Here is a 16,334-nt window from a genome sequence, read left to right on the forward strand (position 1 = left end):
CGGTGGGTGTGGGACAGGTAGTGGATCGGTCACACATCCGGGGGGGCAGGAAGTGGTCAGGACACATAACTGGAGGGAACAGGAAGTGGACTGGATACACACTCGGGGGGACAGGAAGTGGACCGGACACACACCCGAGGGGACAGGAAGTGGACCGGACACACACCCGGGGGGGTGGGGGAAACAGGAAGTGGACCGGACACACACCCAGGGGGGACAGGAAGTGGACCGGACACACACCCAGGGTGGGGGGGGAGACAGGAAGTGGACCGGACACACACCCGGGGGGGACAGGAAGTGGACCGGTGTTGCCAGACCAGGAACCAGTATAGGTCAGCGAGCACAGGGTGATGGGTGGACGGGATTTGATGCGAGTTAGGACACGGGCGGCAGAGTTTTGAATGAGCTCATGTTTATGGAGTGTGGAAGGTGGGAGGCTGGCCAGGGGAGCGTGTGAAGAGTCAAGTCTAGAGGTAGCAAAGGCATGGGTGAGGGTTTCAGCGGTTCTGGGGGTGGAAATAGGCGGCCTTGGTGATGGTGCGAATATGTGGTCGGAAGCTCATCTCAGGGTCGAGTACGACGCCAAGGTTGCGAACAGTCTGGCTCAGCCTCAGACAGTTGCCAGAGAGAGGGATGGAGTCGGTGGCTCGGGAACGGAGTTTGTGACGGGGACCGAAGACAACGGCCTCGGTCTTCCCAATATTTAGTTGGGAGGAAATTTCTGCTCATCCAGGACTGGATGTCGGACAAGCAGGGTGACAAATCGGAGACAGTGGCGGGGTCGAGAGAAGGCCACAATTATCCCACCGTCCGGAGTCTGAACACTCTCTCTTGCCTCTCCTCCAGATGCAGTCGCTGACCTCCTGCGAGTGCCCCATTTGCCGGGACTGCTTCAAGCAATACTTCACCTTCACGGTGCGGGAGAAACACATCAAGGACCTGGTGTGCCCGGGCTGTAGCAAACCGGACATTGACGACGAGGGCCAACTCCTCAGCTACTTCTCCACCCTGGATGTACAGGTACATTAGCGACATGCGACCTCCTGCCGCGAGGTGGGGGGGGCGCCCTGGAGCCCGCTCCACCCCATAAACTGCTCAAAGCCCCCGCCCCCAGACCACTAGCTTAAAGAGTTACGTGGGCCGCTGTTACTGGTCGGACTTTAGAGATGCTCCATTGAAGGTTGTGGGGCATCGCTTGTCACCTGACCTTGTTTCCTGCCCGTAAAGATGAGACATTCGGCCCATCGAACGCATCCTGTCAGAAAGAATCATAATCCATTCTCGCCAACACTGCCCATTCAACGTTTCTTGTTCCACCCGGATTATTCTGCATCTTCCCACTTCTAGTGGAAGGTCTTGCTGTCTGCGTGTGTGTGTCAGTGTTCACATTGAGTGTGTGTGTGTCAGTGTTCACATTGAGTGTGTGTGTGTCAGTGTTCACATTGAGTGTGTGTGTGTGTCAGTGTTCACATTGTGTGTGTGTGTGTCAGTGTTCACATTGTGTGTGTGTCAGTGTTCGCATTGTGTGTGTGTGTCAGTGTTCACATTGTGTGTCAGTGTTCACATTGACTGTGTGTGTGTCAGTGTTCGCATTGAGTGTGTGTCAGTGTTCACATTGACTGTGTGTGTGTCAGTGTTCGCATTGTGTGTGTGTGTCAGTGTTCGCATTGTGTGTGTGTGTCAGTGTTCACATTGTGTGTGTCAGTGTTCACATTGACTGTGTGTGTGTCAGTGTTCGCATTGAGTGTGTGTCAGTGTTCACATTGTGTGTGTGTCAGTGTTCAGCGTGTGCGTCAGTGATCACATTGAGTGTGTGTGTCAGTGTTCACATTGAGTGTGTGTGTCAGTGTTCACATTGTGTGTGTGTGTCAGTGTTCACATTGAGTGTGTGTGTCAGTGTTCACATTGAGTGTGTGTCAGTGTTCACATTGTGTGTGTGTGTCAGTGTTCACATTGAGTGTGTGTGTCAGTGTTCACATTGAGTGTGTGTCAGTGTTCACATTGTGTGTGTGTCAGTGTTCACATTGTATGTGTGTCAGTGTTCACATTGAGTGTGTGTGTCAGTGTTCACATTGAGTGTGTGTGTCAGTGTTCACATTGAGTGTGTGTGTCAGTGTTCACATTGTGTGTGTCAGTGTTCACATTGAGTGTGTGTGTCAGTGTTCGCATTGAGTGTGTGTGTCAGTGTTCACATTGAGTGTGTGTGTGTCAGTGTTCACAGTGTGTGTGTCAGTGTTCACATTGAGTGTGTGTGTCAGTGTTCACATTGAGTGTGTCAGTGTTCGCATTGAGTGTGTGTGTCAGTGTTCACATTGTGTGTGTCAGTGTTCACATTGAGTGTGTGTGTCAGTGTTCACATTGTGTGTGTCAGTGTTCACATTGAGTGTGTGTGTCAGTGTTCGCATTGAGTGTGTGTGTCAGTGTTCACAGTGTGTGTGTCAGTGTTCACATTGAGTGTGTGTGTCAGTGTTCACAGTGTGTGTGTCAGTGTTCACATTGAGTGTGTGTGTCAGTGTTCGCATTGAGTGTGTGTGTCAGTGTTCACATTGTGTGTGTCAGTGTTCACATTGAGTGTGTGTGTCAGTGTTCGCATTGAGTGTGTGTGTCAGTGTTCACAGTGTGTGTGCCAGTGTTCACATTGAGTGTGTGTGTCAGTGTTCACAGTGTGTGTGTCAGTGTTCACATTGAGTGTGTGTGTCAGTGTTCACATTGAGTGTGTCAGTGTTCGCATTGAGTGTGTGTGTCAGTGTTCACATTGTGTGTGTCAGTGTTCACATTGAGTGTGTGTGTCAGTGTTCACAGTGTGTGTGTCAGTGTTCACATTGTGTGTGTGTCAGTGTTCGCATTGAGTGTGTGTGTCAGTGTTCACATTGTGTGTGTCAGTGTTCACATTGTGTGTGTGTGTCAGTGTTCACATTGAGTGTGTGTGTCAGTGTTCGCATTGTGTGTGTCAGTGTTCGCATTGAGTGTGTGTCAGTGTTCACATTGAGTGAGTGTCAGTGTTCACATTGAGTGTGTGTGTCAGTGTTCGCATTGAGTGTGTGTCAGTGTTCGCATTGAGTGTGTGTGTCAGTGTTCGCATTGTGTGTGTCAGTGTTCGCATTGAGTGTGTGTCAGTGTTCGCATTGAGTGTGTGTGTCAGTGTTCGCATTGAGTGTGTGTGTCAGTGTTCGCATTGAGTGTGTGTGTCAGTGTTCGCATTGTGTGTGTGTCAGTGTTCGCATTGAGTGTGTGTCAGTGTTCACATTGTGTGTGTGTGTCAGTGTTCGCATTGAGTGTGTGTGTCAGTGTTCACATTGAGTGTGTGTCAGTGTTCGCATTGAGCGTGTGTGTCAGTGTTCGCATTGAGTGTGTGTCAGTGTTCACATTGAGTGTGTGTCAGTGTTCGCATTGTGTGTGTGTGTCAGTGTTCGCATTGAGTGTGTGTGTCAGTGTTCACATTGTGTGTGTGTCAGTGTTCGCATTGTGTGTGTGTCAGTGTTCACATTGAGTGTGTGTGTCAGTGTTCACATTGTGTGTGTGTGTCAGTGTTCACATTGTGTGTGTGTCAGTGTTCACATTGAGTGTGTGTGTCAGTGTTCACATTGTGTGTGTGTCAGTGTTCACATTGAGTGTGTGTGTCAGTGTTCGCATTGTGTGTGTGTCAGTGTTCACATTGAGTGTGTGTGTCAGTGTTCACATTGAGCGTGTGTGTCAGTGTTCACATTGAGTGTGTGTCAGTGTTCACATTGTGTGTGTGTGTCAGTGTTCACATTGAGTGTGTGTGTCAGTGTTCACATTGTGTGTGTGTGTCAGTGTTCACATTGAGCGTGTGTCAGTGTTCACATTGTGTGTGTGTCAGTGTTCGCATTGAGTGTGTGTGTCAGTGTTCACATTGTGTGTGTGTGTCAGTGTTCACATTGAGTGTGTGTCAGTGTTCACATTGAGTGTGTGTCAGTGTTCACATTGAGTGTGTGTCAGTGTTCACATTGAGTGTGTGTCAGTGTTCACATTGAGTGTGTGTCAGTGTTCACATTGTGTGTGTGTGTGTGTCAGTGTTCACATTGAGTGTGTGTGTGTCAGTGTTCACATTGAGTGTGTGTGTGTGTCAGTGTTCACATTGTGTGTGTGTGTGTCAGTGTTCACATTGTGTGTGTCAGTGTTCGCATTGTGTGTGTGTGTCAGTGTTCACATTGTGTGTCAGTGTTCACATTGACTGTGTGTGTGTCAGTGTTCGCATTGAGTGTGTGTCAGTGTTCACATTGACTGTGTGTGTGTCAGTGTTCACATTGTGTGTGTGTCAGTGTTCAGCGTGTGCGTCAGTGTTCACATTGTGTGTGTGTCAGTGTTCGCATTGTGTGTGTGTGTCAGTGTTCGCATTGTGTGTGTGTGTCAGTGTTCACATTGTGTGTGTCAGTGTTCACATTGACTGTGTGTGTGTCAGTGTTCGCATTGAGTGTGTGTCAGTGTTCACATTGTGTGTGTGTCAGTGTTCAGCGTGTGCGTCAGTGATCACATTGAGTGTGTGTGTCAGTGTTCACATTGAGTGTGTGTGTCAGTGTTCACGTGTGTGTGTGTCAGTGTTCACATTGAGTGTGTGTGTCAGTGTTCACATTGAGTGTGTGTCAGTGTTCACATTGTGTGTGTGTGTCAGTGTTCACATTGAGTGTGTGTGTCAGTGTTCACATTGAGTGTGTGTCAGTGTTCACATTGTGTGTGTGTCAGTGTTCACATTGTATGTGTGTCAGTGTTCGCATTGAGTGTGTGTGTCAGTGTTCACATTGAGTGTGTGTCAGTGTTCACATTGTGTGTGTGTCAGTGTTCACATTGTATGTGTGTCAGTGTTCACATTGAGTGTGTGTGTCAGTGTTCACATTGAGTGTGTGTGTCAGTGTTCACATTGAGTGTGTGTGTCAGTGTTCACATTGTGTGTGTCAGTGTTCACATTGAGTGTGTGTGTCAGTGTTCGCATTGAGTGTGTGTGTCAGTGTTCACAGTGTGTGTGTCAGTGTTCACATTGAGTGTGTGTGTCAGTGTTCACAGTGTGTGTGTCAGTGTTCACATTGAGTGTGTGTGTCAGTGTTCACATTGAGTGTGTCAGTGTTCGCATTGAGTGTGTGTGTCAGTGTTCACATTGTGTGTGTCAGTGTTCACATTGAGTGTGTGTGTCAGTGTTCACATTGTGTGTGTCAGTGTTCACATTGAGTGTGTGTGTCAGTGTTCGCATTGAGTGTGTGTGTCAGTGTTCACAGTGTGTGTGTCAGTGTTCACATTGAGTGTGTGTGTCAGTGTTCACAGTGTGTGTGTCAGTGTTCACATTGAGTGTGTGTGTCAGTGTTCGCATTGAGTGTGTGTGTCAGTGTTCACATTGTGTGTGTCAGTGTTCACATTGAGTGTGTGTGTCAGTGTTCGCATTGAGTGTGTGTGTCAGTGTTCACAGTGTGTGTGTCAGTGTTCACATTGAGTGTGTGTGTCAGTGTTCACATTGTGTGTGTCAGTGTTCACAGTGTGTGTGTCAGTGTTCACATTGAGTGTGTGTGTCAGTGTTCACATTGAGTGTGTCAGTGTTCGCATTGAGTGTGTGTGTCAGTGTTCACATTGTGTGTGTCAGTGTTCACATTGTGTGTGTGTCAGTGTTCGCATTGAGTGTGTGTGTCAGTGTTCACATTGTGTGTGTGTGTCAGTGTTCACATTGAGTGTGTGTGTCAGTGTTCACAGTGTGTGTCAGTGTTCACATTGTGTGTGTGTCAGTGTTCGCATTGAGTGTGTGTGTCAGTGTTCACATTGTGTGTGTCAGTGTTCACATTGTGTGTGTGTGTCAGTGTTCACATTGAGTGTGTGTGTCAGTGTTCGCATTGTGTGTGTCAGTGTTCGCATTGAGTGTGTGTCAGTGTTCACATTGAGTGAGTGTCAGTGTTCACATTGAGTGTGTGTGTCAGTGTTCGCATTGAGTGTGTGTCAGTGTTCGCATTGAGTGTGTGTGTCAGTGTTCGCATTGTGTGTGTCAGTGTTCGCATTGAGTGTGTGTCAGTGTTCGCATTGAGTGTGTGTGTCAGTGTTCGCATTGTGTGTGTGTCAGTGTTCGCATTGAGTGTGTGTGTCAGTGTTCGCATTGAGTGTGTGTGTCAGTGTTCACATTGAGTGTGTGTCAGTGTTCGCATTGAGCGTGTGTGTCAGTGTTCGCATTGAGTGTGTGTCAGTGTTCACATTGAGTGTGTGTCAGTGTTCGCATTGTGTGTGTGTGTCAGTGTTCGCATTGAGTGTGTGTGTCAGTGTTCACATTGTGTGTGTGTCAGTGTTCGCATTGTGTGTGTGTCAGTGTTCACATTGAGTGTGTGTGTCAGTGTTCACATTGAGCGTGTGTGTCAGTGTTCACATTGAGTGTGTGTCAGTGTTCACATTGTGTGTGTGTGTGTCAGTGTTCACATTGAGTGTGTGTGTCAGTGTTCACATTGTGTGTGTGTGTCAGTGTTCACATTGAGCGTGTGTCAGTGTTCACATTGTGTGTGTGTCAGTGTTCGCATTGAGTGTGTGTGTCAGTGTTCACATTGTGTGTGTGTGTCAGTGTTCACATTGAGTGTGTGTCAGTGTTCACATTGAGTGTGTGTCAGTGTTCACATTGAGTGTGTGTCAGTGTTCACATTGAGTGTGTGTCAGTGTTCACATTGAGTGTGTGTCAGTGTTCACATTGTGTGTGTGTCAGTGTTCGCATTGAGTGTGTGTGTCAGTGTTCACATTGTGTGTGTGTCAGTGTTCACATTGAGTGTGTCAGTGTTCGCATTGAGTGTGTGTGTCAGTGTTCACATTGAGTGTGTGTGTCAGTGTTCACATTGAGTGTGTGTCAGTGTTCACATTGTGTGTGTCAGTGTTCACATTGAGTGTGTGTGTCAGTGTTCACATTGAGTGTGTGTGTCAGTGTTCACATTGAGTGTGTGTGTCAGTGTTCACATTGAGTGTGTGTCAGTGTTCACATTGTGTGTGTCAGTGTTCACATTGAGTGTGTGTGTCAGTGTTCACATTGAGTGTGTGTGTCAGTGTTCACATTGAGTGTGTGTCAGTGTTCACATTGTGTGTGTGTGTCAGTGTTCACATTGAGTGTGTGTCAGTGTTCACATTGAGTGTGTGTGTCAGTGTTCACATTGTGTGTGTCAGTGTTCGCATTGAGTGTGTGTCAGTGTTCACATTGAGCGTGTGTGTCAGTGTTCACATTGAGTGTGTGTGTCAGTGTTCGCATTGAGTGTGTGTGTCAGTGTTCGCATTGAGTGTGTGTGTCAGTGTTCGCATTGAGCGTGTGTCAGTGTTCGCATTGAGTGTGTGTGTCAGTGTTCGCATTGAGTGTGTGTGTCAGTGTTCGCATTGAGTGTGTGTGTCAGTGTTCGCATTGAGTGTGTGTGTCAATGTTCACATTGAGCGTGTGTCAGTGTTCACATTGAGTGTGTGTCAGTGTTCACATTGAGTGTGTGTCAGTGTTCACATTGTGTGTGTGTGTCAGTGTTCACATTGAGTGTGTGTGTCAGTGTTCACATTGTGTGTGTGTGTCAGTGTTCACATTGTGTGTGTGTCAGTGTTCACATTGTGTGTGTGTCAGTGTTCACATTGTGTGTGTGTGTCAGTGTTCACATTGTGTGTGTGTGTCAGTGTTCACATTGAGTGTGTCAGTGTTCACATTAAGTGTGTGTCAGTGTTCACATTGTGTGTGTGTCAGTGTTCGCATTGTGTGTGTGTGTCAGTGTTCACATTGTGTGTGTGTCTGTTCGCATTGAGCGTGTGTGTCAGTGTTCACATTGTGTGTGTGTGTCAGTGTTCACATTGTGTGTGTGTGTCAGTGTTCACATTGAGTGTGTCAGTGTTCACATTAAGTGTGTGTCAGTGTTCACATTGAGTGTGTGTCAGTGTTCGCATTGAGTGTGTGTGTCAGTGTTTGCATTGAGTGTGTGTGTCAGTGTTCGCATTGAGTGTGTGTCAGTGTTCACATTGAGTGTGTGTCAGTGTTCGCATTGAGTGTGTGTCAGTGTTCACATTGAGTGTGTGTCAGTGTTCACATTGAGTGTGTGTCAGTGTTCACATTGAGTGTGTGTCAATGTTCGCATTGAGTGTGTGTGTCAGTGTTCACATTGAGTGTGTGTGTCAGTGTTCACATTGAGTGTGTGTGTCAGTGTTCACATTGAGTGTGTCAGTGTTCGCATTGAGTGTGTGTGTCAGTGTTCACATTGTGTGTGTCAGTGTTCACATTGAGTGTGTGTGTCAGTGTTCACATTGTGTGTGTCAGTGTTCACATTGAGTGTGTGTGTCAGTGTTCGCATTGAGTGTGTGTGTCAGTGTTCACAGTGTGTGTGTCAGTGTTCACATTGAGTGTGTGTGTCAGTGTTCACAGTGTGTGTGTCAGTGTTCACATTGAGTGTGTGTGTCAGTGTTCGCATTGAGTGTGTGTGTCAGTGTTCACATTGTGTGTGTCAGTGTTCACATTGAGTGTGTGTGTCAGTGTTCGCATTGAGTGTGTGTGTCAGTGTTCACAGTGTGTGTGCCAGTGTTCACATTGAGTGTGTGTGTCAGTGTTCACAGTGTGTGTGTCAGTGTTCACATTGAGTGTGTGTGTCAGTGTTCACATTGAGTGTGTCAGTGTTCGCATTGAGTGTGTGTGTCAGTGTTCACATTGTGTGTGTCAGTGTTCACATTGAGTGTGTGTGTCAGTGTTCACAGTGTGTGTGTCAGTGTTCACATTGTGTGTGTGTCAGTGTTCGCATTGAGTGTGTGTGTCAGTGTTCACATTGTGTGTGTCAGTGTTCACATTGTGTGTGTGTGTCAGTGTTCACATTGAGTGTGTGTGTCAGTGTTCGCATTGTGTGTGTCAGTGTTCGCATTGAGTGTGTGTCAGTGTTCACATTGAGTGAGTGTCAGTGTTCACATTGAGTGTGTGTGTCAGTGTTCGCATTGAGTGTGTGTCAGTGTTCGCATTGAGTGTGTGTGTCAGTGTTCGCATTGTGTGTGTCAGTGTTCGCATTGAGTGTGTGTCAGTGTTCGCATTGAGTGTGTGTGTCAGTGTTCGCATTGAGTGTGTGTGTCAGTGTTCGCATTGAGTGTGTGTGTCAGTGTTCGCATTGTGTGTGTGTCAGTGTTCGCATTGAGTGTGTGTCAGTGTTCACATTGTGTGTGTGTGTCAGTGTTCGCATTGAGTGTGTGTGTCAGTGTTCACATTGAGTGTGTGTCAGTGTTCGCATTGAGCGTGTGTGTCAGTGTTCGCATTGAGTGTGTGTCAGTGTTCACATTGAGTGTGTGTCAGTGTTCGCATTGTGTGTGTGTGTCAGTGTTCGCATTGAGTGTGTGTGTCAGTGTTCACATTGTGTGTGTGTCAGTGTTCGCATTGTGTGTGTGTCAGTGTTCACATTGAGTGTGTGTGTCAGTGTTCACATTGAGCGTGTGTGTCAGTGTTCACATTGAGTGTGTGTCAGTGTTCACATTGTGTGTGTGTGTCAGTGTTCACATTGTGTGTGTGTGTCAGTGTTCACATTGTGTGTGTGTGTCAGTGTTCACATTGAGCGTGTGTCAGTGTTCACATTGTGTGTGTGTCAGTGTTCGCATTGAGTGTGTGTGTCAGTGTTCACATTGTGTGTGTGTGTCAGTGTTCACATTGTGTGTGTGTGTCAGTGTTCACATTGAGTGTGTGTCAGTGTTCACATTGAGTGTGTGTCAGTGTTCACATTGAGTGTGTGTCAGTGTTCACATTGAGTGTGTGTCAGTGTTCACATTGAGTGTGTGTCAGTGTTCACATTGTGTGTGTGTGTGTGTCAGTGTTCACATTGAGTGTGTGTGTGTCAGTGTTCACATTGAGTGTGTGTGTGTCAGTGTTCACATTGAGTGTGTGTGTGTGTCAGTGTTCACATTGTGTGTGTGTGTGTCAGTGTTCACATTGTGTGTGTCAGTGTTCGCATTGTGTGTGTGTGTCAGTGTTCACATTGTGTGTCAGTGTTCACATTGACTGTGTGTGTGTCAGTGTTCGCATTGAGTGTGTGTCAGTGTTCACATTGACTGTGTGTGTGTCAGTGTTCACATTGTGTGTGTGTCAGTGTTCAGCGTGTGCGTCAGTGATCACATTGAGTGTGTGTCAGTGTTCGCATTGAGTGTGTGTGTCAGTGTTCGCATTGAGTGTGTGTGTCAGTGTTCGCATTGAGTGTGTGTGTCAATGTTCACATTGAGCGTGTGTCAGTGTTCACATTGAGTGTGTGTCAGTGTTCACATTGAGTGTGTGTCAGTGTTCACATTGTGTGTGTGTGTCAGTGTTCACATTGAGTGTGTGTGTCAGTGTTCACATTGTGTGTGTGTGTCAGTGTTCACATTGTGTGTGTGTCAGTGTTCACATTGTGTGTGTGTGTCAGTGTTCACATTGTGTGTGTGTGTCAGTGTTCACATTGAGTGTGTCAGTGTTCACATTAAGTGTGTGTCAGTGTTCACATTGTGTGTGTGTCAGTGTTCGCATTGTGTGTGTGTGTCAGTGTTCACATTGTGTGTGTGTCTGTTCGCATTGTGTGTGTGTGTCAGTGTTCACATTGTGTGTGTGTCTGTTCGCATTGAGCGTGTGTGTCAGTGTTCACATTGTGTGTGTGTGTCAGTGTTCACATTGTGTGTGTGTGTCAGTGTTCACATTGAGTGTGTCAGTGTTCACATTAAGTGTGTGTCAGTGTTCACATTGAGTGTGTGTCAGTGTTCGCATTGAGTGTGTGTCAGTGTTCACATTGAGTGTGTGTCAGTGTTCACATTGAGTGTGTGTCAGTGTTCACATTGAGTGTGTGTCAATGTTCGCATTGAGTGTGTGTGTCAGTGTTCACATTGAGTGTGTGTGTCAGTGTTCACATTAAGTGTGTGTCAGTGTTCACATTGAGTGTGTGTGTCAGTGTTCACATTAAGTGTGTGTCAGTGTTCACATTGAGTGTGTGTCAGTGTTCGCATTGAGTGTGTGTCAGTGTTCACATTGAGTGTGTGTCAGTGTTCACATTGAGTGTGTGTGTCAGTGTTCACATTGAGTGTGTGTCAGTGTTCACATTGAGTGTGTGTCAGTGTTCACGTGTGCGTGTCAGTGTTCACATTGAGTGAGTGTCAGTGTTCACATTGTGTGTGTGTGTCAGTGTTCACATTGAGTGTGTGTCAGTGTTCACATTGAGTGTGTGTCAGTGTTCACGTGTGCGTGTCAGTGTTCACATTGAGTGAGTGTCAGTGTTCACATTGTGTGTGTGTGTCAGTGTTCACATTGAGTGTGTGTCAGTGTTCACATTGAGTGTGTGTGTCAGTGTTCACATTGAGTGAGTGTCAGTGTTCACATTGAGTGTGTGTGTCAGTGTTCACATTGAGTGTGTGTCAGTGTTCACATTGAGTGTGTGTGTCAGTGTTCACATTGAGTGTGTGTCAGTGTTCACATTGAGTGTGTGTCAGTGTCCACATTGAGTGTGTGTCAGTGTTCACGTGTGCGTGTCAGTGTTCACATTGAGTGAGTGTCAGTGTTCACATTGTGTGTGTCAGTGTTCACATTGAGTGTGTGTCAGTGTTCACATTGAGTGTGTGTCAGTGTTCACATTGTGTGTGTGTCAGTGTTCACATTGTGTGTGTGTCAGTGTTCACATTGTGTGTGTGTCAGTGTTCACATTGTGTGTGTGTCAGTGTTCACATTGTGTGTGTGTCAGTGTTCACATTGTGTGTGTGTGTCACTTCAAATTGAGTGTCAGTGTTCACATTGAGTGTGTGTCAGTGTTCACATTGAGCGTGTGTGTCAGTGTTCACAGTGTGTGTGTGTGTGTCAATGTTCACATTGTGTGTGTGTGTCAGTGTTCACATTGAGTGTGTGTCAGTGTTCACATTGAGTGTGTGTGTCAGTGTTCACATTGAGTGCGTGTCAGTGTTCACATTGAGTGTGTGTGTCAGTGTTCACATTGTGTGTGTGTCAGTGTTCACATTGAGCGTGTGTGTCAGTGTTCACATTGAGTGTGTGTCAGTGTTCACATTGTGTGTGTGTGTCAGTGTTCACATTGAGTGTGTGTCAGTGTTCACATTGTGTGTGTGTGTCAGTGTTCACATTGTGTGTGTGTGTCAGTGTTCACATTGAGTGTGTGTCAGTGTTCACATTGTGTGTGTGTGTCAGTGTTCACATTGAGTGCGTGTCAGTGTTCACATTGAGTGTGTGTGTCAGTGTTCACATTGAGTGTGTGTCAGTGTTCACATTGTGTGTGTGTCAGTGTTCACATTGAGTGTGTGTCAGTGTTCACATTGTGTGTGTGTGTCAGTGTTCACATTGAGTGCGTGTCAGTGTTCACATTGAGTGTGTGTGTCAGTGTTCACATTGTGTGTGTGTGTCAGTGTTCACATTGTGTGTGTGTCAGTGTTCACATTGAGCGTGTGTGTCACTTCAAATTGAGTGTCAGTGTTCACATTGAGTGTGTGTCAGTGTTCACATTGTGTGTGTGTGTCAGTGTTCACATTGTGTGTGTGTCAGTGTTCACATTGAGTGTGTGTGTCAGTGTTCACATTGTGTGTGTCAGTGTTCACATTGAGTGTGTGTCAGTGTTCACATTGAGTGTGTGTCAGTGTTCACATTGAGTGTGTGTCAGTGTTCACATTGTGTGTGTGTCAGTGTTCACATTGAGTGAGTGTCAGTGTTCACATTGAGTGTGTGTGTCAGTGTTCACATTGTGTGTGTGTCAGTGTTCACATTGTGTGTGTGTCAGTGTTCACATTGAGCGTGTGTGTCACTTCAAATTGAGTGTCAGTGTTCACATTGAGTGTGTGTCAGTGTCCACATTGAGTGTGTGTCAGTGTTCACATTGAGTGTGTGTCAGTGTCCACATTGAGTGTGTGTCAGTGTCCACATTGAGTGTGTGTGTCAGTGTTCGCATTGAGTGTGTCACATTGAGTGTGTGTGTGTCAGTGTTCACATTGAGTGTGTGTCAGTGTTCACATTGAGTGTGTGTGTCAGTGTTCACATTGAGTGTGTGTGTGTCAATGTTCGCATTGAGTGTGTGTCAGTGTTCACATTGTGTGTGTGTGTCAGTGTTCACATTGTGTGTGTGTGTCAGTGTTCACATTGAGTGTGTGTCAGTGTTCACATTGAGCGTGTGTGTCACTTCAAATTGAGTGTCAGTGTTCACATTGAGCGTGTGTGTCACTTCAAATTGAGTGTCAGTGTTCACATTGAGTGTGTGTCAGTGTCCACATTGAGTGTGTGTCAGTGTTCACATTGAGTGTGTGTCAGTGTCCACATTGAGTGTGTGTCAGTGTCCACATTGAGTGTGTGTCAGTGTCCACATTGAGTGTGTGTCAGTGTTCGCATTGAGTGTGTGTCAGTGTCCACATTGAGTGTGTGTCAGTGTTCACATTGAGTGTGTGTCAGTGTCCACATTGAGTGTGTGTCAGTGTCCACATTGAGTGTGTGTCAGTGTCCACATTGAGTGTGTGTCAGTGTCCACATTGAGTGTGTGTCAGTGTTCGCATTGAGTGTGTCACATTGAGTGTGTGTCAGTGTCCACATTGAGTGTGTGTCAGTGTTCGCATTGAGTGTGTGTCAGTGTCCACATTGAGTGTGTGTCAGTGTTCGCATTGAGTGTGTGTCAGTGTCCACATTGAGTGTGTGTCAGTGTTCACATTGTGTGTGTGTCAGTGTCCACATTGAGTGTGTGTCAGTGTCCACATTGAGTGTGTGTCAGTGTCCACATTGAGTGTGTGTCAGTGTTCGCATTGAGTGTGTCACATTGAGTGTGTGTCAGTGTTCACATTGAGTGTGTGTCAGTGTTCACATTGAGTGTGTGTGTCAGTGTTCACATTGAGTGTGTGTGTGTCAATGTTCGCATTGAGTGTGTGTCAGTGTTCACATTGAGTGTGTGTCAGTGTTCACATTGTGTGTGTGTCAGTGTTCACATTGTGTGTGTGTGTCAGTGTTCACATTGAGTGTGTGTCAGTGTTCACATTGAGTGTGTCACATTGAGTGTGTGTGTGTCAGTGTTCACATTGAGTGTGTGTCAGTGTTCACATTGTGTGTGTGTCAATGTTCACATTGAGTGTGTGTCAGTGTTCACATTGAGTGTGTGTCAGTGTTCACATTGAGTGAGTGTCAGTGTTCACATTGAGTGTGTGTGTCAGTGTTCACATTGAGTGTGTGTGTGTCAATGTTCGCATTGAGTGTGTGTCAGTGTTCACATTGAGTGTGTGTCAGTGTTCACATTGTGTGTGTGTGTCAGTGTTCACATTGTGTGTGTGTCAGTGTTCACATTGAGTGTCAGTGTTCACATTGTGTGTGTGTCAGTGTTCACATTGAGTGTGTGTCAGTGTTCACATTGAGTGCGTGTCAGTGTTCACATTGAGTGTGTGTGTCAGTGTTCACATTGTGTGTGTGTGTCAGTGTTCACATTGAGTGTGTGTCAGTGTTCACATTGTGTGTGTGTGTCAGTGTTCACATTGTGTGTGTGTCAGTGTTCACATTGTGTGTGTGTGTCAGTGTTCACATTGTGTGTGTGTGTCAGTGTTCACATTGAGTGTGTGTCAGTGTTCACATTGAGTGTGTGTGTCAGTGTTCACAGTGTGTGTGTGTCAGTGTTCACATTGAGTGTGTGTCAGTGTTCACATTGAGTGTGTGTGTCAGTGTTCACATTGAGTGTGTGTGTCAGTGTTCACATTGTGTGTGTGTCAGTGTTCACATTGAGTGTGTGTGTCAGTGTTCACATTGTGTGTGTCAGTGTTCACATTGAGTGTGTGTCAGTGTTCACATTGAGTGTGTGTCAGTGTTCACATTGAGTGTGTGTCAGTGTTCACATTGAGTGTGTGTCAGTGTTCACATTGTGTGTGTGTCAGTGTTCACATTGAGTGAGTGTCAGTGTTCACATTGAGTGTGTGTGTCAGTGTTCACATTGTGTGTGTGTCAGTGTTCACATTGTGTGTGTGTCAGTGTTCACATTGTGTGTGTGTCAGTGTTCACATTGAGCGTGTGTGTCACTTCAAATTGAGTGTCAGTGTTCACATTGAGTGTGTGTCAGTGTCCACATTGAGTGTGTGTCAGTGTTCACATTGAGTGTGTGTCAGTGTCCACATTGAGTGTGTGTGTCAGTGTCCACATTGAGTGTGTGTCAGTGTTCACATTGTGTGTGTGTGTCAGTGTTCACATTGAGTGTGTGTGTCAGTGTTCACATTGTGTGTGTGTGTCAGTGTTCACATTGAGTGTGTGTCAGTGTTCACATTGTGTGTGTGTGTCAGTGTTCACATTGTGTGTGTGTCAGTGTTCACATTGAGTGTGTGTCAGTGTTCACATTGAGTGTGTGTGTCAGTGTTCACATTGTGTGTGTGTGTCAGTGTTCACATTGAGTGTGTGTCAGTGTTCACATTGTGTGTGTGTGTCAGTGTCCACATTGAGTGTGTGTCAGTGTTCACATTGTGTGTGTGTGTCAGTGTTCACATTGAGTGTGTGTGTCAGTGTCCACATTGAGTGTGTGTCAGTGTTCGCATTGAGTGTGTGTCAGTGTCCACATTGAGTGTGTGTGTCAGTGTCCACATTGAGTGTGTGTGTCAGTGTCCACATTGAGTGTGTGTCAGTGTTCACATTGTGTGTGTGTGTCAGTGTCCACATTGAGTGTGTGTCAGTGTTCACATTGTGTGTGTGTGTCAGTGTTCACAGTGTGTGTGTGTCAGTGTTCACATTGAGTGTGTGTGTCAGTGTCCACATTGAGTGTGTGTCAGTGTTCGCATTGAGTGTGTGTCAGTGTCCACATTGAGTGTGTGTGTCAGTGTCCACATTGAGTGTGTGTCAGTGTTCACATTGAGTGTGTGTCAGTGTCCACATTGAGTGTGTGTCAGTGTCCACATTGAGTGTGTGTCAGTGTCCACATTGAGTGTGTGTCAGTGTTCACATTGAGTGTGTGTGTCAGTGTTCACATTGAGTGTGTGTCAGTGTTCACATTGAGTGTGTGTGTCAGTGTTCACATTGAGTGCGTGTGTGTCAATGTTCGCATTGAGTGTGTGTCAGTGTTCACATTGAGTGTGTGTCAGTGTTCACATTGTGTGTGTGTCAGTGTTCACATTGAGTGTGTGTGTCAGTGTTCACATTGAGTGTGTGTGTGTCAGTGTTCACATTGAGTGTGTGTCAGTGTTCACATTGAGTGTGTGTGTCAGTGTTCACATTGAGTGTGTGTGTGTCAATGTTCGCATTGAGTGTGTGTCAGTGTTCACATTGAGTGTGTGTCAGTGTTCACATTGTGTGTGTGTCAGTGTTCACATTGTGTGTGTGTGTCAGTGTTCACATTGAGTGTGTGTCAGTGTTCACATTGAGTGTGTCACATTGAGTGTGTGTGTGTCAGTGTTCACATTGAGTGTGTGTCAGTGTTCACATT

The 16,334-nt window shown here is 46.1% G+C and overlaps 1 protein-coding gene across 1 annotated transcript in view; it reads left to right on the top strand.

The window, feature by feature from the left end:
- Positions 1-16,334, top strand: part of rnf31 (ring finger protein 31) — a 132,190-nt gene that overhangs the window by 92,144 nt on the left and 23,712 nt on the right. The window contains 1 exon segment of the mRNA XM_085984117.1: positions 774-1,020. Within this exon segment, the coding sequence (XP_085840243.1) occupies positions 774-1,020 (247 nt within the window).

This window comes from Somniosus microcephalus, chromosome 4 (assembly GCF_052327205.1).
Source record: "Somniosus microcephalus isolate GS21.2 chromosome 4, FLI_Smic_1.0, whole genome shotgun sequence".
Taxonomy (NCBI): domain Eukaryota; kingdom Metazoa; phylum Chordata; class Chondrichthyes; order Squaliformes; family Somniosidae; genus Somniosus; species Somniosus microcephalus.